At 39.6% G+C, this 24,410-nt stretch overlaps 1 protein-coding gene and 1 long non-coding RNA gene across 2 annotated transcripts; both read right to left on the minus strand.

The window, feature by feature from the left end:
• Nucleotides 1-3,718: 3,718 nt before the first annotated feature.
• Nucleotides 3,719-8,274, minus strand: LOC124288748 (acid-sensing ion channel 5-like). Its single transcript, XM_046725277.1, has 6 exons — nt 8,192-8,274; nt 6,036-6,188; nt 5,707-5,911; nt 5,118-5,216; nt 4,369-4,549; nt 3,719-3,804 (listed from the first exon to the last, which is right to left on the minus strand). The coding sequence occupies exons 1-6, from the start codon at nt 8,272-8,274 to the stop codon at nt 3,719-3,721; spliced, it is 807 nt and encodes a 268-aa protein (XP_046581233.1).
• Nucleotides 8,275-9,577: 1,303 nt separating this feature from the next.
• On the minus strand, nt 9,578-23,157 carry LOC124288755. The gene is made up of 3 exons (XR_006901509.1): nt 23,069-23,157; nt 10,139-10,141; nt 9,578-9,587 (listed from the first exon to the last, which is right to left on the minus strand). It is a non-coding gene; the product is annotated as an uncharacterized LOC124288755 (long non-coding RNA).
• Between the last annotated feature and the right edge of the window lie 1,253 nt (nt 23,158-24,410).

Consider the following 24,410-nt stretch of genomic DNA (forward strand, 5'->3'; position numbering starts at 1 on the left):
GTCTTAAAGAATGCTTCTGTGCCCACCGAGTTCCAATTTTTTATCACATGGAGACATTACTAAGCTCGTCTTTTCAAAGCAGAAGCATCTTAGTGTGAACGAAACCTCAGATTTCACCGATGTGGCTGTTTTCCTTTGTGTGTAGAACAAGTGCCGGGTTGCGGTTTGACTTATTTAACTGGGTTCTCACACGGGCCAACAGTCAGAAACCGACGGCACAAGTGATAAAATGCTGGGTTTTGTTATAATTGTAACATAATTTCAAAAACATAATAGTAGGTGCGATGAACAGTTCCTGGGAGCACTCAGCGAAGCGTAAATAATACAACATCCCAAAGTCATTTACATGAACCTTCAGCGCCATTGTTATCAAATCCAGCAAGTAGACAAGACCAACCTTGAGACAAACGTGAGAATATTATCCTTGCAGTCCTTGCCGTAATACACTTCCGACTAAATCACGCATACTTATCCGCAAATGTTCTTACAACGACATTTCTGATCTTATGGTGCTTGCATCATTTTATTCGTCAGCGTAAACGTCATTTGGACACTACTTTCATTTGGACACTACTTTCATTTGGACACTACTGGGTGTACACAGAGGAATCAACGTGGGGCACCGAATCATTCAATGAAGTTGCAGGACAAACGATATTTGGTTTCGTGAGGATACATTATGTCCCATCGATCTGGTACGCACCCTTTCTGGACCATATTATTTTATGTCTGACTGTTTAGACACTTACTTAGTGAGAGCTTTCATCATGAGGTACGTCATTACTAACCAATTCCTTTATTAATAACACAACAACATATTAGACTTATCCTTTTTGCTTCTTGAACATGTGTTCAAAATCTAGAGTGATACTAGTAATCAGATAATACTTCAGATTCACTCATTTTCCTATAAATGCTGATTTGAATTTGAGTGGAATTTGAGTACGTGATATCAAAGTCTTTCCTGGCCAAGTTAAACAATAACCACAACGAGAGAACGTTATTGATCGTTGTTGTCGCAACAGTAAAAGGTGTTAACGTACGTATTTCACTTTAAAGAGATCGCATTGTAGAACATCATTAATGCATCTTTGCCACATTATATGATGTGGACATATATATATATATATATATATATAATATCATGTAGGATTTATATATCATGTAGGAACACTCTATCTTCATCGTATATATGGCTCTACAAGCGAACCAGAATATTCTATCTTCATCGTATATATGGCTCTACAAGCGAACCAGAATAACCTATCTCCTAATAGCTAAATGTCAACTAAGATCGATTGCAAATACAGTTCACTAAATTCATTCTGATGCTTGTCTAAACAGATATGGTAATTAAGTGTGTGTAACTACTATTAACAGGTTGGATTAAGGGGAATGAATTGACATGAATGACGGTTCACCATATTGATGTGTATTCAGGTCTTGCAAGAGGAATTGTGAATAGGGGCAGGAAATTAATGTATATCAGATATGAATAACATGACTCTACATTCAAAATGTTCATCTACAAAGGATGTCACATACATGTCTCACATCATACCCAACGAAGAGGTGCACTTTTGACAAAGTATGGCTTCTTTTTTAGGACACTTTTCAAACAAACAAAACAGGACTGAAGTTGTTTTATCATTATGTTGCTGATAACAAGACCAACAGCATCAGCGAAAATTGTTGCATTTACAGATGCTAAGAAATTGTTGTGAAGCTGCATATATATATGTCCTCTGTAGAGTTACTTGAATTCAACAAAGTTTATTCACGCATGATACGACTCCATGTAGGGAGACTGAATCCTGAGAATGCAGCTGCAAAAGTGGCTGAGGAATGGCTGTGGCACAGAATACATTTTCAGGCAAATTAGCAAGAACATAATGAATTCATAACAGACCCATCAAATATTCAAAATATATATTGACCCACTTAAAGTACTGGAAACAATCAAAATTGTCCTATGCTAATTTTAACTACTTATAATTGTGCTTCATCAGCTATAGACAACCGTTTACTTCAGTCTTCAATAGGTTTGACATGCTTGCCTTCGTCGCCATATTTTTACCTCCTGAAGATTGTAAGAATGAGAAAGAGGGGGAACTCTCCGAATTCTGTGAGTGTCAGGATACTGGCTCCCAGACAGATGCCCATCTGACCTCCCAGGTTACCTGGCAACAAAAAATATACATACCCGTTAGGAGTAGTCCTTTGTGGTGTGTTTTGTGAAGATAACAAATTTGTTGGATGGCCTCCGGAAAGGATAGATGTACACATCGTCCACGTAGGAACATATTATCCACATGCCGACTTATATCTATGTGAATCTGTACAGCCAATCTGAAATCTGCTTTGTCATGACAAACGTTGCACTTTCTGTGACGATGACGACAGTCAAAACTTCATAAGGTTTATTGAAGGCTCTAAATATGAATCTGTCACTCACCTATTATGGTCTCAGTTGTGTACTGTGGAGTTTGTGACGTTGATTGAACGATTGAGGTTGCCATAGAACATCCGTATTTCGAGAAAGTTGTCCCTGAAAACATGCACTCTGTATTATCTTGCCTCACACATATATGTCGTTTTCTGATTGGCTGAGCGCTCTTCTATTATTTTCAACGTACCCAGCTTACATGCGAGTAACATTTCAATGTACCCCGCTGTCAATGGCAACTCATTTGGTACTTCGTGGTAGTAATTCTTTATCTCGAATTACATTGAATCACGTATGATGTACGGAAATTACTGACGTTTTGCGAATGCAAATGGATGGAAGGGAGATAACTCTAAATCTGTTTATCTTGTCAGCATAATCTAGCGATAGCTAAAAAATCATTTGTACCCGTGCTTCAAACAATTCAAAATTAACATTAAGGTGTTCGGTAAGATAAATACGTTGTTCACTGGTCCACCGGTGCCCATGGGTTGATGTACCCTCGATGTTTGTTTATGTTTCCTGAACAGTCACCATAGTGCAATTCTGTTATTCATATTAATTAGCATTTGTATGCCTGACACGGTTTTACGATGCAATGCACGTATGTATGTACACAGTGCAAGATTTGGGGATCAAAGTGACAAATTATTTCGACATAACGATGATATTTTAAGAGTGAGCCGAAGGGGCATGGGTTTCATTTGAAAACTATCAGGTAATTCCTTCAGGACGTCATGAACTCACTCGGGAAATATGACAGTTCCTGTTACAGGTTATCGCAGTAAGATACGCAGAGATACCTGATAAATGCCTCATCTGGTGCAAGCCCAAGCTTCAGAATGAGCGCCACTGTCACATTTGATGGGCATCTCGATGATAGTTTGACATCGTAAGTGACCTACGAATGATCTGGCACTTGACAACCGCAAGATTTCTGAATCGTCGCATTCTGCCTGAGAGATACTAAACGAAAGTATATAATTTATAAGGGAGTAATTAGTAGTTGAATAATATGTAGTAGCATTTGAATGGAAAAGAGTTTAATACCCAAAATGGTCTTTGTTACTTTTTTTTATGTACATGTATCTGATAACTTTCGTTTCAGTTCAAATGCGGATTTTGTGCTCAGTACCAAGCAGGCCGGTTGGAAACAATGTTAGACCTGACTGCGTGTATAACTTTTCTGTTTTTTGGAGCAGTGATATACCAAGAAAACATTTGAATTTTCTTGCGTCGAAAAAACAAAGAAGCAAAACACGTATTCATAAATTAACATAGCAGCAGACTGAACTCACTATATGTTGGAACGTAGCAGGTTGTGAAGTGGTAGAGGGAACAAATGTGTCCAATACTTGCTGAAAATATAAAGCATAATAGTTAGAAAATGGCTGTTTTGATAAAGAAATGAGATTTTTTAAACAAAATAATGTCTTTACAGTTTGGTCCCATACTTGTGTGACATAATGACGCATTTCATACGAATGGGAAACAATTATGGCAGGACGGTTCAGCGAACACATGATCACTTCAATATCACTTCAGATTAAAGAGTCTTTACAAATGCAGAATTCGTTCAATCCAGTCTGGTCGTTCAAGCATTGCTGGATAAATCGGAATGGCCAGCAGTCCGAACGTGACCACACAGACGGGACGAGCTACAAGAATGTTAACATTATTTAGGTTTTCATGAGAGAAATCTGTCTGATTATAACTTCTAATAGAAATTACATTTCCCAGTTGATTTCATGGCTAGGAAAACACAACTACAGTATTACAATTTACACGCAGTTGAGGTTTGGTCAGCTGAGTGTACGTATTGACAACTCACTCAGCGCTTGTATACAGAAAGGATTCTATAAACAATAGCTTAATAATTAGCCATTTTGTTTCACTAATTGTCACGTGATGCAACATCTTACCGTTATCTGCTGGCTGAATGCAACCACAACGGTCGTGACTTAACGTTGTGATGCATTCCTGGAGACAATTTTCATATGTGTAGGTGTCGAAAAATTGCAGCGTGTTGTGAAATGAGGGTGACAAAGTATCCACGCATGTCCGGCTCTTGAAGGCCTGATAAGGTGGTGGCAGGTACTCGTACTGATATAAATAACTTCATAAATAACACGCATCTTATTTTTGTTAAACAATTGTGTTATTTACACAATACTGATGTAAGTAGTTTTCATGGCTTACAGATGATCTTTCTGTGATACATGTACATGTAGTTCGATACATGGATTTCAGTGCAACTGAGATTGAAACCAGTAATGATATCAACTGTAAGGACGTAAAAAATATATAAATATATCTAATTCAAAGCGTTGTTCAGTATGTTTTGAATTCTTATTGCAATGCGCACAAGGGTTCAACCACCGTGATTATACTTAACATTTGAGGTATTGCAATCTTTGCGTTGTAAGGTTAGAACCGTGTAAACAAAAGTATAAGCAACCATATTTCAGCAATATTAATCCTACTTACAGCAGAAATAGACATGAAACGAACGGAGATGAAAAATATGAAACGACTACCTGCCACAGGAACTTTTCATTATTGGTATGGAAAATGCAAAATGGTACCTGGCACATGCATGCTAACAAAAGTTGAAAGTTGATGACAGCGAGCTGTAGCAGAGACCGTGTAAGTGTGCATGTAAGTGACTTACCGTTGATCTGCGAACAGAAGCGTATGTTGATGTTCCTGGAGCTGCCAGGAAGGACGATGTCGCAAGATCTGGGTGTACACGAGGGTCGTGTACAATTACCTGCAGTGGGTGGAACAGCAATTTATTTAGTCAGTGACATAATTAATATATGTATGTCACTTCACCATGAAATGTCACTGGAACTAAATGAATTGTGTTCAGACTGAAAATGAGCAATTACTTCCCTCAGTAAATATGTCTATCGTGTTTGTTCTGGTGAACACATAAAGCATCATCTATACACCACATGTTCAATTTACAGTTGATGCATTTATGTGCTTAACTGCACAAACCACAGTAGTGAGTGAGTGAGTTAAGATTTCAATTCGGCAAAATTTCAGCCCTATGGTGACTAAAACATACACACAAACCACAGTAACGATTGTCCACAATAACACAATGGCAGGTACACCGAGTGTTGCTGCAAATGTTACAATTAAGAAAGGAGGACGTAAATGTAAGCATGCGGTTCACAGGTGTATTTTGTAAATCGTCTTCCTATTTCTATACTTGCAATACAGTTTACCATGTATTACGTTGTTTTGCATACCTTCATCCCAGCAGCCAATTCGGCCCCAAGAACATAGTTAGCCTGGTCAATATTGGCATTCATGATGAGACTGTAGTCTGATCCAGTAAGTCGAACTTTAGCAACATCAGAAGCATTCCAGTTGAAGGTGGCACAATGACCCATATGAGTGAAACGTGGTTTCATTGCAGCGATACATGGGTATCCAACACCATTCATCGAACAACTATAAAACATATGTTTTGGAGTCATGTAAATATTTTCCCACCAGTCGTGTTTGTGACTCTTCCGAAATGTAGACCCGTAGCCAAGGTCAGTCCAGTTTAGATCCCCCTGTCAATGGTCCTAACATGCTGGTCTTTGTGAAATACTCCTCCAGATAAGGATCGACTGCTTTAATCTTGGTTAGATTAACCGGACTCAGATTGCAGAAGGTGACGGCAGGAAAAGGCAGCTCCTCGAGGACTTCCACCTTCGTGTTAGTTATCACTGGGTATCTGTAGTATCATCTCCTTTGTGATGTTGTAGGTCATGTATGCTGTCATCACCAAAACTGCGACCGTCCATGAAAAGCTAACAAAACAAATCCATAACAGTATAAATAGATGCATACTTCTCCGAAGAGAATTGAGATAGTGTTTATTTTCATTAAAGAGTAATAAGCCAGTGATTGCATTAACCCAGTGAATACTGCAGGCTAAGACGTCACGAGTCCCTAGACACCTGAGGCTTTTACCCGGCCAGGCAGTAGTCACATCGAAATGATGAATTTTATTTACTAAATCAATCACTTTTGATGAAAAACACTTATTACATTTCGAGTGACCATAATATTATCGACAGAAATATTGTGCAGAAAAAGACTGCCACTTTGTTTTTCTTTTTATGATTCTGGTCTATTGTTCACATCTGTTTGACTTCATTGTGCAGAAGTAAGGGGTCGCCGAGAAGCATGACCTCATTTCGGAGGTCACTGACCCTCATGACACTGATGAAGGAAGTTCTGGAACGTATGACCTAATGACACAGGTGTGTGACCTTGTAATAACCTCATTAGGCATAGACTATTCGGTATATACATATCATGACTCTAGAGGGAATACGTTCCCCAAAGAGGGTTATCACACCCCAATTTCATACAAGTATAAACGAAGAGTTGCACTTTTGTCAAAGCAAGTCTTCTTCTTGAGACGAAGAGACACACCTTTCGATCAAACAGAAAGAACTGAATTTGTGTCTTTTTGGCTATATCTTTCTGTTGCTGTTTACAAGAACACTTATCTACCACAAAATGACGCCGAAAATCAGTAATATCAGACTACAGCATCAACTGTCCTAATCACAACATAATTTGGGACAATGTGGACATATTATCGAAAAATCCAAGGCTTCACCAAAAGAAAACTTGCAGAAGCAGTTTAAATCCACAGATACAAACCCTCAATAAACAGAGATCAAGAATATGTCATCCCATCTGCATATGAACTGATACATGTTGTTTCACTTAATCCCTGTTGATGTATTTAAGTCTGTTATGTGCTGAAGTACGTCACTCAAGATTGCTTGACAGCAGTTTTAGAATCTATACCGAAACCTAACATCATATACTATCCAAAACAAGTAGGAGATATTCTATTTCACAGGTATTGTTCTAGTAAATACAAATGATCATCAAGGAAGGTATTATTCATCCTTTGAGAGTAATCATTTTCCGTGGAAAAATATCGCCCAAACACAGCACTGACATGCCCACAACATGCACACGTTAACTGTGACGATTATGGGGGTTGAAACCTGACATTTGCACGATGTTGGATGTGACGTTTCTCGTAATTAGCAGAGGGAGTTGGAATGTGCAAACATTAATTTGGTTGTTTTAGAACTGTTAACAACTTTGAGACATGTCCAGACTTTCTCGAGATGAACGGTTAGGTGCCCATGGCATGCTACAGATCGGTACAACACAGACCCTTGTGGCACTAAGTTTAAACGTTTCACAGTCCGTCATCAGTAGATTATGGTCCAGATACCGTGACACACGATCTGTCAACGACAGACAACTCTCTGGCAGACCAAGGGTGACAACTGCGGCTGAGGACAGCTTTATCCATACTACAGCCTTAAGAAATAGTCTCATAACAGCCAATCAGATTAGAGATCGACTACAAGCAGGTGCTGGTGTTAGAACGAGTGACCAGACCATCAGAAATCGACTGCACAGTGATCACAGAGTCCTCGTGTCACCCCCCTGTTTGAGAGATGGTCACATTAGGACAAGACGTCTTTGGTGTTTGCAACGCCAACGCTGGGACTATTGAGGTTGGAACAATGTAATGTTTTCTGATGAGTCCAGGTTCGTGTTAGACTTCGTTGATAGACATAACAGGGTTTGGCGTAGACGTAACAAACGTTTCCACGATGTCAACGTCATTAGGCATGATCATTTTGGAAGGGGGGTCTGTAATGGTGTGGGGTGGCATCACTGCGGCTGGAAGAATGGGCTTACATGTTGTTGCTGGGCGTGTCACAGGTCAGTACTACCGGGACAACATCCTGGCAGCCCACCTTGTCCCATTTGCTCGACGCCATGGCCGCCGTTTCATCTTCCAAGATGACAATGCCAGTTGTTACAGGGCTAGGGTTGTCACTGAATGCAGATTACCATGGCCAGCCTTTAGTCCAGACCTTTCGCCCATCGAGTATGTCTGGGACATGCTTGGACAGCGCTTACGGCGACGTCAACAACGACCCACTTCTATCCAAGATCTTGTCGCGTGGAATAATCTCAATCAAATTGACTTGCGAAGCCTCATAAGGAGTATGCCACATCGAATCCGTGCCTGTTTGGCCAACAGATGGGGATTTACCCGTTATTGACTTGGTTTTTACCGTATGGTAAATTTGCAGATTGACGTGCCCTTGGTGTAGTTTGACCTATACCACAGTTTGTTCTTGTTTCATTAGTATTATCAAATGCATGGAGTAAAATTCCATATGGTCCCATAGCAGGTGTTTTTTTCATTATTTGTTCCGTTTTTGTTTTCACACGATGCCTCTTATCAGCCATCAAAGTCCGATATCCTCTACCTTTTTTGGGGGATAGTATATATAATAAAGAATGTGTTATCCTTAAAGTGTCCTACGTTCTTGTTTACATGATCAACGTATATTATTGTTTACCTGCATTGATGTTTTCAAAGATTTTGTATGTAGTGTTATGAGGCTGTATATACATCCTCTGTAGAATTACTTGAATTTCAAAAGTGGTTTAGATACGACACTATACAAGTACACCCGTGAAGATCCGGGTTAGAATTGGTCTTCAGCAAACCATGCTTGTCGTAAGAGGCGACTAACGGGATTGGGTGGTGAGGCTCGCTGACTCGGGTGACACATGGCATCGTATCCCAATTGTGTAGCTCGATGCTCATGATGTTGATCACTGGATTGTCTGGTCCAGCCTGGACTGTTTACAGGCCGCTGCCATATAGCTGGTCTATTGCTGAGAGTAATGTTCAAATAAACAATAAACCAAACAACTATACAAGGAGATTGGAACTCGAGGCTGTAGCTGCAGTAGTGGCAGAGGCGTGAACTGTAAGGTCAAGTCTGATAGAGATTCCATGAACCATTTTTCTGACTTTGGTGTTACATAACAGAGACCCGCATGCGTACTAATCAGTATTGAGCGGTAAAAACGTTTGTATCAGTCACCTGGGCTTGGGTGGTGGATTATTACCTGTATTCGTAAGTAAATTTTAACTCCCAAATGTTACCTACAAGTACTGAGATCGGCAACAACTGATCACATTCAAATAGATTGGTGAAACTCTGTCAAAAAGAAACGCAACCCCTGTCCTCAGATATGAAAAATTCGTTTGAATGAAGTTATTGCTTCCAAACTAAATGTTATTCTGAATGTATTGAAATTATACACGTAATTAATGAAGATTACCATCCAAACAACTGCATTTGTACGCATAAGTGTATTTTATTGCTTATTCCGTCACAACGCATGAAATGACCCTCATGGTGACTTCGCACAAAAACACATGCAAATCATGAAAATGGCAGTTAATGTAGGGGTGTATAAAAGCCCATGTGCTTTCGTATTATATTCATTCATTTGTCGCATGAAAAGCTGTGTGAAAAATGCCACGATTGAGTGCTGCCGACCGAAATATCGCCATTGGTCGTGTTCAAGCTGGAGAAAGTTTTGGAACTGTTGCACGGCACCTAAATGTTCACAAAACAACGATATCCCGACTTTGGAGCCGCTACAACAACTTCAATTTGACCAACGATCGCCCGAGAAGTGGAAGGCCAAGAATCACGACCCCTTCAAGATCGGTACATCCGGGTCCATCACCTGCGTAATCGGCATGCCCTACCAACCGTGACTGCCACACAAATACCAGGTTTGAGGAGAGTGTCAGCTCAAACGATTAGGAACCGTCTGAAAGAAGCGGGTTTACGTGCCTGTAGACCAGTTGTTGGACCTGTACTACGCCCCCTACATCTCCGCCGACGACTCCAGGTGGTGCAACAACGTAAGGATATGGACTTTACAAAACTGGAGGCGCATCTGGTTTTCTGATGAATCCCGTTTCTTTGCAACATCACGACGGAAGAAAACGTGTGTATAGGAGACGTCATGAACGTTTTGCGCCCATCTGCGTCCGACAGGGGACAGATTTGGCGGAGAAAGCGTTATGGTTTGGGGATCCATCTCATACAACCAGAAATCAGACTTGGTGATCGTTGAAGGGAACCTGACAGCCCAACGTTACATCAACCACGTATTACAGCCTCACCTTCTCCCGATTATTGACCAACAGACACAGATGTTTCAACCAGACAACGCCCGGCCTCATACTGCACGTGCAACAATGAACTTTCTGCAGAATTCCAACGTCAATGTCTTGCCATAGCCCTCTAAATCACCAGACCTCAACCCTATTGAACACCTGTGGATACTCTGGGTCGACGCGTACGTCAACGTCAGCCGCCGCCACAGACGCTGCAACAGCTCGGCGTTGCACTGCAGGAGGAGTGGAGAGCCATTCCCCAGGAAAGAATCCGGCGTCTTATCCGTTCTTGTCCAAGGAGATGCCGTGCAGTGATTGCAGCTCGTGGTGCTCATACGAGATACTGAGAAAGACGCCCCCTGGTGACAAACTGGTGTCTGTGAGATGACTTTTGAAATGACAATTTTAAACATGCCCATCTTGGTTATTATTCTGCCAAATTTCAGACTTCTGTCTTAAATAATAAAATGCTGTGTCGTCTTAAAACTTCAGATCAAAATCTCTAAAATACAGGGGTTGCGTTTCTTTTTGACAGAGTTTAGATTGGTGGAACGTGACATGTATTCCATTTGGAAGTCATCATAGATGAGACCAGACAACATATTGGTGATTAGTAAGTGTATTTTACATTTTCTGCAAGAAGGTTATAATATAAATAAACCAATGTCACAATAACATAGGATGCATATGACACCTGTTACAACTAACCAACTTTAAGTTTAGTGAGATTTCAAGTCTTATTATTGTAAAAAAGGCCTCAAATTGGTAAGACATGGTGTCCCGCTTGGATTTTCCCGGTTGTGGCTCACGGCATTTGTAGATAACATGTATTCGTTGTTAACAAAATGAAATAGAGAACACAATACGCTGCTATAACCTAATTTATACTGAAGACAATTATTGCAGATCATAAAACTGATTAGGTACGCAGTACAGCCTATTAATAGACTGAAATGGTTCCTTGGAATTCCAAATAACTGAGCGTTCAATAAAAATGTTCTATTCAGGGTTGCACTGCATTTCGTGGTTTAGACTTTATTATAGTGATATATAATGAATTCGTTATATTGAAATGTCAGAAAACAAGTTGATCTCGGTGATAAAAGTAAAAGTTTGCATGATATCACGGGATAAACGGTAGATGCATGTGTATTCGTTGGTAACATTCCGAATTGGTAGGTAACATCAGTCAGTATGTTTGAGGTGAGGTGAGGTGAGGTGAGGTGAGGTGAGATGAGGTGAAATTGGGTTAATCGTCGTGCTTGAGAATATTTCGCTAATATGACGACGTGCATGCGTGTGTATGTGTATGTGCGGCTGCTTGTACTAGCCCAGACTGAAGCTGGTTTTATAGTGCTAGCCCACTGAGATACCATGCCGCAGTGAAGCATGAATATCCCACTCAGACACAGTATACTGATTCCGAGCCGACCAGTCCTTGTTGTACCCAGTAATGCCGAGCGCCAGGCAGGGACCAACAAGTACCATATTTTAACGTCTTTTGGTATGACGCTGTCGGGGATCGAACCCGCGACCTTCCGCTCTCCGGGCGGACGCTCTAACCACTACACCACGGTGGCGGTTCAGTATGTTTGAAGTTGTATGTCTTGTTCAGAGTTGTCACCGATGCACTTGCGAACGTAGGAGAATTGAGACTGTAGTAGAAGCAAGATGCATGGGTTTAGTAATCAGATTTGTCAAAGGTATGTCTTATTCGTAGGTAACTCGTTTCTGTAGTTAAAACTTTCTGTAAATGTCTATCTAATAGCAATTGTCATTGCAAAATTTGGGTAATTAAAGCAGAGTTATGGTTCAGTAAGACGTATCATGTATTGATTGTTTAAGTGACATGTTTATCTGTACATAATTTTATAGGGTATATGGTAATAGTTCAAGCGTTTTGAACATTTGTGATGTGCTTTCTTTGAATACAAATGTCAGTTGAAACATTTGGTAAATAAAATTTCAGATGTAATGATTTTAGTTCAATTTCTTTACTTCTCATCAACAATTTAGACTCACTAGTGTAAATATAGTTACTAACTTCAGGCGACTGTTTTAAACTAAATTTTGCAAAATATTCCATACTGTTTAAAGGTACTGATTACACATGAACTGATGTATTGTAAAACAAATTCGTAACGTTGAAAAGATTATTGTCATGAGCTCAATAAATGATAACAATCGGTGAAAATTGGCGAATTCTAAACAAAACTTTACACCAAAACGCAGCTGTTCACATGTACGATTTTTGCACATGCTTTTCAGCAATTTGATGCATGTTCCTCGCGCAGTTCATCTGCATAAGGTTTGCAGTTGGTTCCCCCAAGTTAGTGGAGAAATCAATCTTCGATGTGACCATATATATATATATACACACACATAGCATATCGTGAGTGTTTTTAGTAAGTCTAAACTTTTGATGAGAAATATATTTCCATCAGTTAAAATGACATTGCTATTTTCCGACATACACTGAGACAAAACAAAGAGAAAGCCTTAAACTGGTTGTAAACAATCTTTATTCACATGTCCTATGCATTTAGAAAACAGTTTTCAAACTGTTCGATGTTTTAATAAACCAGCTACGATTTAGTTTGACATATATAAACATTTATGAAATACAAGGAATTATGTGATATTTGTTACCTACAAGTACATTTGTTTTACCTTCCACCCAAAATTTAGTTATTGATGCATTTTCAAATTTGTTGTACTTACCAAAAGTTCCACCCGTTGTCTCTCAGATGAATAGGATAGATATGTAATAATGATTTGTTTGTGAAAAGAACACTAAGTGGTGCTATCTCACTTACACCAAACAAAGGTACCAAAATGGTTCTATTTTCGTAAAGCTTGAGGTTAAAAAACATGAAAGAAACCATGATATGGCTTCAGAGTTTCTATAGTAATTAACATATTGTGCATGCAGAACAATAGTGAATTTTGATGTTAGGCAACATACAACCCATCATGGACACCCTGAAGAAAGAGTACACGAATATGAATGCTGAGAATGGAATGACTATGTGATAGTAGAAATATCTCTACTCTTAGGCTGCAATTCAAATAATGAATAATTGCTGCCCTCATGTAATATAAATCTTATTATCCCCGCAACAACGAAGTTGCGGGGGATATAGAAACGAGTTCTGTCTGTCCGTCCGTGTGTCCGTCACACTTTGTCCGATCCATATCTCCTAATCTATACATGCTAACTTCATCAAACTTGGTACACACATCAAGCATGGTCCCCAGATGTGCCTTTTGGAGTTTAGACCCAGATATGAATTATTGCGTGACTTAGGTTGTGGCTATGAGGATGTCATCTAGTCTGGAGCAGATCTCCTAAATTATACATGCTAGCTTCATCAAACTTGGTACACATATCAAGCATGATCCATGGATTCGATGGTTAGACGCAGATGCAAATTTACTTTTTGTGGTTTCTGTGGAAACGTGACTTAGGCTGTGACTATGAGGATGTCATCTTGTTACATTTCCATGGCAACAAGCTTGGCTTCAACTGATGGTAGTGCTCTTTCTGGAAGAGATCTTAAAACCTTTCAATACTCTCTTTCCAATATATACACTCCTAAACATTTGATATAATAATAACTAGTAGACATATTCATAAAGAGTTTTTGCCGTTGCGGGGGATATTGATGACTTTGTCTTCTTGTTGACATGGACACGATCACAGAGATTTAGAAGGAGGATTAGGTTCGACGTTGCCCTCGTACTGAACAGCGTAAGCCCTCGCGCCATCATCTGCAAAACGTTCTCACTGCACATCTGATCTCTACAGGGTAAACAGCTGTAGTACCTGGCTCTGTCAGTTTTCCACCATACTGAGAAGGAAATGAATCAGTAGTAGTCCATAACTGTTTTAGATAGATGATTACAATTTGTAATCAAGTTTCTCATTATATCTTATAGTGGCAGTGCCAGCTTACGACAGGAGGGAAGTCTGCATCATCACTGTGGTTATGTGATTCAGTGAATCCTGCTAGCATTCATTGGTAGTGACGAACTAAGGGTGATTCTAAGACTAGTGCAAATGAATGTGTGATGAGACATATGGTATCAACTGCATATGCGAATATATGAGTAATACTAACCACAAGCTGAACGGACATGGCCCTGTAAACATCCTTACGGGAACTCCCGTGATGCAGCAATCAACCCAACTGGAAGACACAACCTGAAATTGGTAACAAGTTTGAAAAATGAAATTTCATGAATCTAATAAATGATATTTTATAGTATTCAGAAATCGTAAATATTTTTTGAAATATCGAAAACATAATTATCGATAAAACGTAACTGTGAGTATTACATACTTACCCTTGATCTCAAAGTGTTGACTGGATTCTCTGCATTGTTTGTTCTCTCTGTGAACTAGCAATTGCTGTACTTAGGGCCTTGTGCAAAAAAATGCTTGGCTAGAAAAAACTGGGCCTTCTAGGCCCAAAATAACAGGTATAAGCAGGCAAAAAGGGTAGCAGGACAAGGTCATGCCACAACTTCATGCCACATGCCACTCAATTTGGGCTCCAAATTGTCATCGGATTTGAAAACAGAATCACCCAGTTCTACAATAACATTTGCAAACGCACCATCACTGTCTTCGTCCTGGTTACTTGTGACAATTCCACCCATTGTGTTGTGGTGAGGATCTTAAGCCGCACAGTCATCTGACTCGCTGTCTGATATTACCGTATTCCTCTCGACTCTCGCCGCTTACCGGAATCTCTGGTACCGCTAGCTTTCCACTTGAGTGAGTTGTTCTACTGTTGGTCACGACAGGACCCCGCCTTCTGGCCCCAATTTCTCGAAACAAACTTAAGTTTTTACTCACATTTCAAACTGAGTTTGACAATTTGAAACAGCTGAATTTTTAACTCAAGTGCATTTTTTAAATAAACCCAAACAAATTAAGTAATCTATTCATCAAACTCAAATTGTCTACTATGTTTGAGTTTAATATCGATTTCAGTTCATTCTGGAAAATGCGTTTTCTCAAAATTGAGTGAAAACTCTAACTTAAGTCAAAACCGAGACTTAAGTTTGCTTCGAGAAATTGGGGCCTGACCACCACACATTACTTGAGTAGTAGGCACTTCGGCCCCTATGCTCCCCATTTTGGTAAGTCTTTCTGCCAAGGATTAAGGTGTATATGCCTAGGATTTGAGCGAGAATGACATTGGCTTCTGGAGATGCCCTGAAACTCCTCGCCTTTCCTTCCCGACGCCATCTTGGTCTGTGATGCTCGGAGACAATTCTATCGAGATGGACTTCTGCTGCTAAAACAATCGCTATTCCAGTAACAGGATCTCGAACAGGACTGGTTCATTTCAGCTTGGGATCTTGAAGTAAAAATCCCTTTACTCACTCGACCAAACTCTTCCTAATGAAGAATCCACGGCAAGTAACAATCCCAAAAAATAAAAATCACTCCCTTTGTGATGTACAACAAATAATTTTGACTACCAATTAGCATAAAAAGTATGTCAATCATCACATATAATGTCTATCAAGATATGTGACATTTAAATTGAGCCGCTTAAAGTACTGGAAACAATCAAAATTGTCCTATGCTTCTAATTTTACTTTCAATGTATATTAAACTACTAAAATTTGTGCTTAATCGGTTTACTTCAGTTTACAACAGATTACTTCAGTGCTGAATACGTTTAAACATGGCACTTGACAGCCGCAGGATTTCTGAATCGTCGCACTTTGCATAAATTCTTCTGACAAGAATACGTATAATGCACAGGGGAGTAATTAGTTGCTGGATTAGTGAGTGAGTGAGTTAAAATTTAAAGTCACATTGGCAATATTTCAGCCATATCGTGACTAAAACTAGTTCTAAATTCATGATACATACATAAAATATATAAAACCCTGTCAACGAAGGACAGTAAAACAACTAGATTATCACAAAATGAGTTAAAACTAGCTAGCATATATCTTTAAAAGTAGAAAACTATTTCTGGACAATACACTGTAAAAATGGGCTATATATCGCCAGCAACTGAAGGCTGATCACCATGCTAAGGACCATGGGGACTTACAGTACTTTGGCTACCTGCATGGACCCTAGCTGGATTTACACCATCTCTTCAACCACTGGTGATTGTAGTGAACTTTAGCCATTATTTAAAACAACAATTATTCTACGATTAATATATTTTTTGTAGGAGTTGCTGGATTACGTAGCATTTAAATGGAAGAATACTAAATATGACCATTGTTATTGAGTTTTATGTACATGTGTCTTATAGCACATTTTTGGTTCGAGTGCGGGTTATGTGCCCTAGATTTCTGAATCAAAACACGTTCGTCTGCAGGATTTACAAAGATTATATGTGAGACGTCACAATTCCGATATGGTTACAATACTGCCGCTGTGAGTATACATTTTAACACACTCACTCACAATTAAATTCTGAAACCTTAACCTGAACTGACTTAGGATTTGACAAAAATTCAACTTGCTATTTTCACAGACTGTACTTATGGGCGAGAATATTTAGTTTTCTCAAAAGTGGTTGTATATGAATGAAAGTAAATCCATATGGCTAAAAATTCAGCTAAACAATTCGCCCATGGGCAAGAATATCGACGTTTGCTCAAAATCCATACTTAGGTGATTATAAATGAAATTTTTAAAAAAGCAATAAACGCATTCATAAACTCTCATAGCAGCAGCATGAAGTCACTGTATGTTGGACCATAGCAGGTTGTGAAGATATAAATGGAACAAATTGGTTCAAAATAAAAGCATTATGGTTGGAAAAATGACATTTTTAACAAAATGAGAAACATAGGAAGGAAGCTCTGTGCTCACAACAAGATGTCCATTTCAAATCCATTAGTATAACCTACATGCGGTTGAGGTGTCGCCAGTTAAGTGTATGCATTGACCACTAACCCAGAGCTTGTTTAATATGTATAAGAGAAAACGAGATTTATAAATTACAACTTAATAAATAACCATTTTATTTCAGTACTTGGCAGATGATCTTCATCTTACCGTTATCTGATGCCTTTATTCAACCACACTGGTTCCGTGTTAACCTTAACGCTTGTAATGCATGCCTGAAGACAGTTTTCATTTGTGTAGGTGTCGAAATATTGCATCGTGTTGTCAAATGAGGGTGATAAAGTGCCCATGCATGACCGGTTTTTGAAGGCCTGATAGAGTGGTGACAGGTACTCGTACTGATATAAATAGCTTCATAAATAACATGCATCCTATTTTGTCTAAACAATTGCATTCAGTGCTCAAGAATTGAATTAAATTAAATGGGATCTCTATGTGATAAAAGTAGTTTGATGCAGGGATCTCTGCTTTTAGTGCTACTGAGTTTTGAAACTAGTATTGCTATCATATGTCAGGATGTAAATAATATCTATTTCAAACCGTTGGTCTGTATAATTTGAATTCCTATTGCATTGCGCACGGGTTTTCATTGACTGTCATTCATGACGTTTGAGGTGTTGGACTCTGGGTTGTAGTGAGCATGTGCATTAACAATCTTATTCCGTCAATATTAATCCAACTTACAGCAGAAGAAAAACAACACGAAACGAACATACAACGATTGCATGTTGTTTCACCATATGAGCTCCTCAATGTCGGTATGGAAAATACAAAAGGGCAATTGACATAGATATTTTAGCCAAAGTTGATATTTACAGGATGATAGCTTGCTTCAGCAGAGACCATATAAGTGACTTACCGTTGATCTGTGAACAGAAGCGTACATGTATGTTGTTGTCCCTGGAGCTGCCAGGAAGGAAGATGTCGCAAGATCTGGGTGTACATGAGGATCGTTTAAGATTACCTGCAGTGAGTGAAACTGCAATATATTTTTAGTCAGTAACATATGTGTACACTTCACCATCAAATCACAGCTGGAACTACATGAACTGTGTTCAAACTGAAAATGCTTACAAGCTTTGGGCATTTGTGTGGAAATGGAAGATTTCTATGTTGAATGTGCGAAGTGAGAGGAAGCTAGACGGATGACCACTCAACACCCAAGCTGAGCTGTGAATACAAACAAACCTCCCATACAATGGCGACAAGTGACAGCGAGAGTGACGAAATCTACACCAGTCAAAAGGTAGTAAATGTTGACAATGCCATATTCAATATGATTCACGAAAAATTTGGACAATTGGATAAGGAGTCATTTGAAAATGGTATTTTGAATATATATGACAAGGAAGAGGAGAACTTAAATGACGTCCGTTACAGTATGTATGATGTTGCTAAGGAAAGCTGTGAAGACTTCCCACAAGGGAGTCTCTTGAAAAGAGTGCAGAGAATAGGATCGAGGAAGACGATGATGGAGAAGTATGCATCTGATGTGTACTATCTTTACCAATTCATAACTGGGAGTATCTCAGCGAGTGCATTACAGAAAGCGGTACTAACAAAGGTTAAGACAAAGCATTCTACTACTGATAACATCTATCAAGAAATGATGAGCGCAAAGGATAAAGATTCATTGTCTCTCATTTGTGCAAAAATGATAGAACTGCAGGATAGCATGTGCGAGCGCTCGAATGCTACTGATAAGAAGATAGATGAACTGCATGACAAATTCAACTCGGATATGTTGAAAATGATTCGTGTACTGGAGGAGAAGAATAAAGCATTGGCTACAGCATCACGTGACCTTGAAAGGATGCGTAGCATTGAAGCTAAACTCAGATGTGATATGCAGATTCTCGTTTCCCAACTGAGAGAGAGAGACGCTCAAATACGTCATCTCAAGGATGATGTGATAACGAACTTAGACTCCATCCAACGAAGAACAACTGGCATTGAGAGAATGATGACCTGTGGTAACAGACGCAAGTTGGAGTCGCAGGCGTTAGAGACTCTGTCATTGGAGTCTAAACAGGATGCTCAAGAACAAGTAGAAACACAGATAAAAAGTATGGATGCTGATACAAACGGGGATGAAGTCATCATCACACACTGTGATACCAGTCTATCAAGAGAACGACAGACAAGTACACCATCACTAGAACAACAGCACCACTCTGACGTCACGACATAGAGCATTGAATCACCAGATGTTACATCATGTAATCAGCCTGACCTCTCTCAACCTAAGCCATCTGACAATGAAGACGAATGCGGCGAACACAGGAGTGAAGAAGCAAATGACTGTGACAAGAGGTCAGTTACATTTAACAATTAATGGTCGAGGGCTTTTCAAGGTGTTACACCCAGGTTTAAAACAAAGAGACTTGTCCTATCATTCGTGCGTGCTGGCGAACCAGTTAATGTGATTCAAGACGCAATCTGCGACTACGCTAAGAAACGTGGAGTGCATGTGACCAGTGTGAGACTACTGAAACTCTGGGAGGGTCTCCAACTTACACTTTAAGAGTGAACGTAGACAGCAGGAATGCCAAACTGATAACAGAATATGAAAACTTCTGGCCAAAATATGTTGAATGTAGAGAATGGATACCTTACTCACAGTCAGGACAAAGCAGAACAGACTAGGTATTCACCATGGCTGTACGTCTCATATACTACATCATCATGCTTTGCATTTCCACATGGAATATACGTGGTGCAATGTATAACAGTAATTACCTGAAAACATTGCTGATACTTGTGACATTCTGGCTATAACAGAACATTGGTTAACGGAAAACACTAAGTGTTACTTTGAACAAATGAAAGGCGATTACGATTGAGCTGTAACCATTAAGTCCTCACAAAACAGCATGAGAAGGAGGTGTGGCAATACTGGTGAAGAAAACATTAAGTCACAACTTGTATGTACATGAGACTGTAAGCGACAGTCTGTGTGCTGCAACAATACAACGTGAACATTGTGTTGATCTGTCTATTGTTTGTGCACATCTACCCTCTTCAAACCAGAGTTATGAAACGTATGAAGATAGTGTAAAATGCATGTTCGACACTGTGGATCAGCTCTCTTACACTGGTGTAACGCTATTGTGTGGAGATGTGAATACGGACATTTTCAATAAGCCGAATTCACGACGTTCAGTGTTATTGAAAAGGTATGTATCAGATCGCAATATGATTCCAACATACCAGGATATGAACAATATACCATCAACATGGCGAAACAAATCTAACACACAGAGTTCAACTGTAGACTACATCTTCATTCCAGAATCGATACAGTCATCACTGCTAGAGACCGTCACCAATGACACTATTCCATATGATGTATCCGATCATGTTCCAGTGATGGTCACAGTTATGAATGATTCATTTCTCACTGGAACACAATCATGGAAATGTAGTTCTCTCAAGTGGAGTAAGGCCAACACGACAGATGTAAATATATATGAGTCTAAAGTGGCTATACAGTTGGGTAGGATACTCCCCTGTGCGACCTATGTGACAGAGGATGTTATTGACAACTATCTGGATACCATCACAACATGTCTACACTCAGCAGCAGCTGCCTATATACCACGTGGTGTGTACAGACCATACCTTAAACCCTACTGGAAAGGATCAAACCTGGACTATTACCACTTCCAGATGAGACAAGCAAAGCGCCACTGGGTATCCCAGGGGAAACCAAGACAAGAATACAACCAATCTTACGTAGACTATAAAGACTCAAAGAGAGAGTTCAGACAACAGATGAGAAAAGCGGAGCGAAAATGGAACAGACAAGAAATATGTTGAAATTAACACAGCTAGTGAAGTTGATATTGCCGAGTTTTACAGAACTGTTAAGAGACAGAGAAGGAAAGTTGCATCAAATGTACAGAGCAGCATTAAGTATAAAGATAAATGTGCCGCTACTCCCTTTGAAGTATGCGACCTGTGGTCGGAGTATTACTGTGACCTACTTTCGCCATACGAAAGCAACAACTTCGATGCTGACCATTTTGAATCTATAAACAATGCGGTCGAAGAGATAGAACGTTCTGATGTCCCATCGTGTGACCCAATATTGGAACATGGTGTCTCTGTTTCTGACATTCAAACTGTAGTGAAATCACTAAAGTTGAAGAAAGCGCCAGGACCAGACCTTATTACTAATGAACATATCCGATTTGCAGGTCCATGTCTGTATGGTCATCTGGCTCGCCTGTTTAACCTCATAATTGAGCTGTGTTACATACCCAAGTCAATGCGGATAGGAACTATTCTCCCGTTATATAAAGGTAACAACAGGGACAAGACTGACCCAGCAAGTTATAGGGGGATCACGTTAACTTCAGCCTTCAGTAAACTGTTTGAAAATATATTGTTAGACAAAGTTGAAAATCATGTACAAGTAACTAATCCTGAATTTCCAAACAAACTTCAGTGTGGATTTAGAAAAGAACACGGGGCAACCATAGCTGTTCACATACTGAAAGAGACAATAGCGTATTACATGGAGAGAGAATCAAATATTTATGTTGGATTCTTGGACAATGAAAAGGCATTCGACAAGATTTGGCATAATGGACTTTTATTCAAATTGTAAGATACAGGCGCTAATGGACGGGCGTGGCACTTGATTAGACACTCGTACAAAGAAGCGTCTGCTTGTGTTCAATACAACGGCATCACGAGTCGTACTTTCCCAATCAGACAAGGAGTGGGGCAAGGAAGAGTGTTGTCTGCATGGATGTTCCTCCTTTACATGATCTGATCACACAACTCGACAATCTTAAACGGGGAGCGTTGATTGGACAACATCATATACCTTCAGTGGTGCTAGCAGACGACACGACCCTGATAAGTACAACTTATTATGGACTGCAGGCTTCACTCAACATTGTACATGATTACTGGTGCCTGTGGGGGTTGTGCTACAATCCAGCCAAGAGTTGCGTTCTTGTGTTCAAGGGGGAGAGAAGGATATCAAGGAACCTTACTTTAAACTGAATAACATTCACGTGCCTGTAAAAAATAGTTCAATATACGCAGGATCTTTTGTACATACCAAAAGCCAAAGTGAGAGAACGAGTCGAGCCTGTTCGTCTGCTAGACGGATAATAGCATCTCTCAAAGACGTTGGTCTTAGAGCAGGGGGGTTGAACCCAGTAATCTGTGATAAGATCTGGCAGCGTATTATCTTAGCAAGTGCCCTGTATTCATGCGAACTGTGGGCTAACATCACACGACCAGAAATAGAAGAATTAGAGAGGCTGACAGACTCTCGGACTCTGCAGTATGGAGGCCACGATTGACATTGAGCTACCTCGGCAGAATATGTCGCGCGAGCTCAACCCAAATGATCAAGCTACTGTTTTATTTCAGATGTGGACAGTTCTTAAGTGGTAACTTCAACAAAAACTCTGTTATTCATGACTTGATTACTATATGTGCGAAGAATGAATTGTATCAATATCTGCTTCATTACATAGATAGGGGATTCTTTCCATCAAAATATGAGTGGAAAACTGTATGTAATAAAGCAGTGTTTACCAGAGAGACGTCAGTATGGAGACAGCAGTTATCCATGCGGCCCGACTTACAACGGTTTACTGCTATACACACGGGCCTCTCGTCCCATAGACTGTGGAACATGTGCTTACTGTTTGACCTGTACAGCAGGCCTGTGTACGCCCTGGTAAAGCTTGGGATACTACCGGTCAGTGCCGGACTCTGTCCTATATGTCGTGAGGAGACAGATGATATTGTGCAGCACCAGTTGTTGTGCTGCAGTGAACTGTTTAGCCAAAGAAATAACATGTATGAACGATTGTTCGATATCTTGCGACTAGAAACATACATCAATCTGGAGAGTAGCTCTGATGACACGAGAGTTATCACTCTACTTGGTGGCATCACCCCTATCGTGGACATGGACATCCACATGTGGGCCCAGTTCATTGACATTGTAGCCAGGAACATTAGTTCGTGGAACCTACAGAGCAGGATCTACTTATGATTCGTATTCCATTCAGCGACGCCCCAGTGTATTATATATACATATGCTTAACTTTCTTTCTGATTGTAATATGATTTGTACATAATCATGTATTTTCTATTCATGTCATAATTCATTGTGCTCTCCGACATTATTGGAGGGAATAAAGACAATTCATTCATTCATTCATTCATTATAAGTGACTTACCGTTGATCTGTGAACAGAAGCGTACATGTATGTTGTTGTCCCTGGAGCTGCCAGGAAGGAAGATGTCGCAAGATCAGGGTGTACATGAGGATCGTTTAAGATTACTTGCAGTGAGTGAAACTGCAATATGTTTTAGTCAGTAACATATGTTTACACTTCACCATCAAATCACAGCTTACACTACATGAACTGTGTTCAAACTGAAAAAGATAAACGGTATCACACAAAAGCCATGATTACATCCCTTTAGACAATATGTCTGTCACGTTCTGATGGACGCATAAAACATCATCTATAAAGTGAGTGAGTTAAAATTGATCGTCACATTGGCAATATTTCAGCCATATCGTGACGAGAACAATTATTTTGTCATAGTAATTGATGGTAAATTGTAAAAACCTGTCAACGAAGGACAGTTAAATAACTAGATTATCACAGATTCGAATTTAAAACTAGTAATTAATCTTAAACAGTTTAACTATAGACATCATATATAAACCATACATTATTTGCTTAACTGCACCAATTCCAGTAACGATGTAACGATTTTACATGGCAGTTACATCCAGAAGTTGGTAGATATGTACAAGTAATGAAAGGAAAACGTGAAGGTAAGCATGTAATTCTCAGTTGTGCATTGTGTAAATCGTCTTCCTATTCACTGGGGATTACTTTGTTTTGCATACCTTTATCCCAGCAGCCAGTAGGGACCCAAGAACATACTTGGCCTGATCAATATTGGCATCCTTGATGAGATTGTTGTCTGATCCAGTAAGTCGATCTTTAGCAACATCAGAAGCATTCCAATTGAAG

This window comes from Haliotis rubra, unplaced genomic scaffold, assembly GCF_003918875.1.
Source record: "Haliotis rubra isolate DU_JTF1 unplaced genomic scaffold, ASM391887v1 Scf423, whole genome shotgun sequence".
NCBI classification, from domain to species: domain Eukaryota; kingdom Metazoa; phylum Mollusca; class Gastropoda; order Lepetellida; family Haliotidae; genus Haliotis; species Haliotis rubra.

Bases quoted from the DNA above. Each gene is read 5' to 3' on its own strand.
- LOC124288748 (XM_046725277.1), bottom strand. From the start codon at position 8,274: ATGGCGTCGAGCAAATGGGACAAGGTGGGCTGCCAGGATGTTGTCCCG. The intron at 6,189-8,191 runs GTAAGCCCATTC...AAGGAGATGATA, and splicing joins GACACGCCCAGCAACAACAT to CTACAGATACCCAGTGATAA. The intron at 5,912-6,035 runs GTTAGGACCATT...TATGTTTTATAG, and splicing joins TATTTCACAAAGACCAGCAT to TTGTTCGATGAATGGTGTTG.